At 37.6% G+C, this 1,589-nt stretch overlaps 1 protein-coding gene across 1 annotated transcript; it reads right to left on the bottom strand.

The window, feature by feature from the left end:
• LOC124892016 lies at positions 1-777 on the bottom strand. The gene is made up of 3 exons (XM_047403498.1): positions 736-777; positions 351-654; positions 1-137 (listed from the first exon to the last, which is right to left on the bottom strand). Exons 1-3 carry the CDS (start codon positions 775-777, stop codon positions 1-3), a joined length of 483 nt encoding a protein of 160 aa, XP_047259454.1.
• Positions 778-1,589: the final 812 nt, after the last annotated feature.

Here is a 1,589-nt window from a genome sequence, read left to right as displayed (position 1 = left end):
TCATCTCCTCATCTTCTCTTTTTCTTCTTCTTCTTCTTCTTCTTCTTCTTCATCTATTGCATTCTCCTCTTCCGTTTCTTCTTCTTTCTTCTCTTTTTTACTTTTTTCATCTGCTGCAGCCATGTCCGTCAATACGACTGCAAGTTATTCAAGGTTTACTTGATGTCGGCTAAGAGTGGGGCTGTCAAGGTACACTGTATTGTTTTGAAAGGATTACTAAACACATGCGACAAAATTAAATTCAAAAAGCAAAAAATAAATTAATTTACCTTCTTCTTGTTGCTTCTTCTTATTCTTCTCGATTCTCCTCAGCCTCTCATCTCTAACAAAAGAAGCAATATCCAGTAGACTTTTCTCAAGCAAGGCAACACGCTCGCGTAGGTCATCGTCATTAGAAGCGTCTGGTGAAATTTTAAGTCCACTTGAACCAGCATGATTAAAAGGGTGTGGTGGACTTGGAACATAATGGTGGCCACCCAAATCTTTGTCTTCGTCCGCAACCTCCGCTGATGAAGTCAGGACAGTCACGCCTTTTAGCTTCGCCTTCAACGCATCGATGGATGTATCCTTAACTTCTTTCGTGTATGTCTTAAAATTTTCCATGTATCTCTGCTTCATCTCACGTACAGTAGGGGTAAGGTACGGGTGCACAATCTATAAAAAAATAAAAATAAATTACAAGACATTCGCTAATATAATAATATTAGTATCATATCATAATAAGTATAATTTTACCTTTGTGATGTTTCCTTTGTACTTAAACAGGTCGCCTTCCATTATATTGTCTCACTTCGACGTGTGCCATCGAAGAAGATGGGGAATGGGTAGGGGAGAATCCAACGACTTACCGGCGTACCTTTCTAGATGAGAAAAGGCCTCATATATTCGAACTTGCAATCAATAGAAGCACAAGTAAGTCTACAGTGTCTATGTATTACTGCATAAATATGTAGGGGCCTATAATAAATTAATAGGTTGGTTGATTATAAGTACCAGAAACACCCAGGGAAAGCCAAATAACGCGTACGATGCATTATTTCTCTTGACAAAAGTTTTTTTCTGCTTGGTCAGATCAATCTTCTTTTTCAAATAGCTCAAGGTCAACTCAAAGGACTCTTTGCCCTATGGATACCCCCCCCCCCAATGAATTCTAAATCAGCCATCATCTTAATGTAGTTCGAATCCACCTTCTTTGATGGGTCCTTTACCAACAGCATCGTGTGCCCAAACCAAGCCAAAGCACACTTCAACTTTTGTTGATTGTTTAGCCTATTACCTTTCAGCAGGCTAATCAATTTTGCAGCAGTAATGCTCTTGTTCTTCGTCACCTTAAAATGAAAGCTTTCTCCATTTTGGAGAACTTTGTTCATTTTTTATTCACAGGGATATGTTAAACAATTTAGCCCCGTAATCGAAGTAAATTCCTTTAAGTCGAAACAAGTTGGCTTACCGTTCACACAAAATCAAATTTCATGCAGTTTTTTTTATTTTTTATATGTCGCAGTAATATATAATGAACCATCTGTCCATTAAACTTAAAATGTTTTGGAATATGCCTAAAGTATCCGAAACATGTCTTCTTAAAATCA

This window comes from Capsicum annuum, unplaced genomic scaffold (genome assembly GCF_002878395.1).
Source record: "Capsicum annuum cultivar UCD-10X-F1 unplaced genomic scaffold, UCD10Xv1.1 ctg4331, whole genome shotgun sequence".
NCBI classification, from domain to species: Eukaryota; Viridiplantae; Streptophyta; class Magnoliopsida; order Solanales; family Solanaceae; genus Capsicum; species Capsicum annuum.
This window is presented reverse-complemented; position numbering and strand designations above follow the sequence as displayed.

Bases quoted from the DNA above. Each gene is read 5' to 3' on its own strand.
- LOC124892016 (XM_047403498.1), bottom strand. From the start codon at position 777: ATGGAAGGCGACCTGTTTAAGTACAAAGGAAACATCACAAAG. The intron at 655-735 runs GTAAAATTATAC...ATTTTTTTATAG, and splicing joins ACAAAGGAAACATCACAAAG to ATTGTGCACCCGTACCTTAC. The intron at 138-350 runs GTCTACTGGATA...AATAACTTGCAG, and splicing joins TGTTGCCTTGCTTGAGAAAA to TCGTATTGACGGACATGGCT.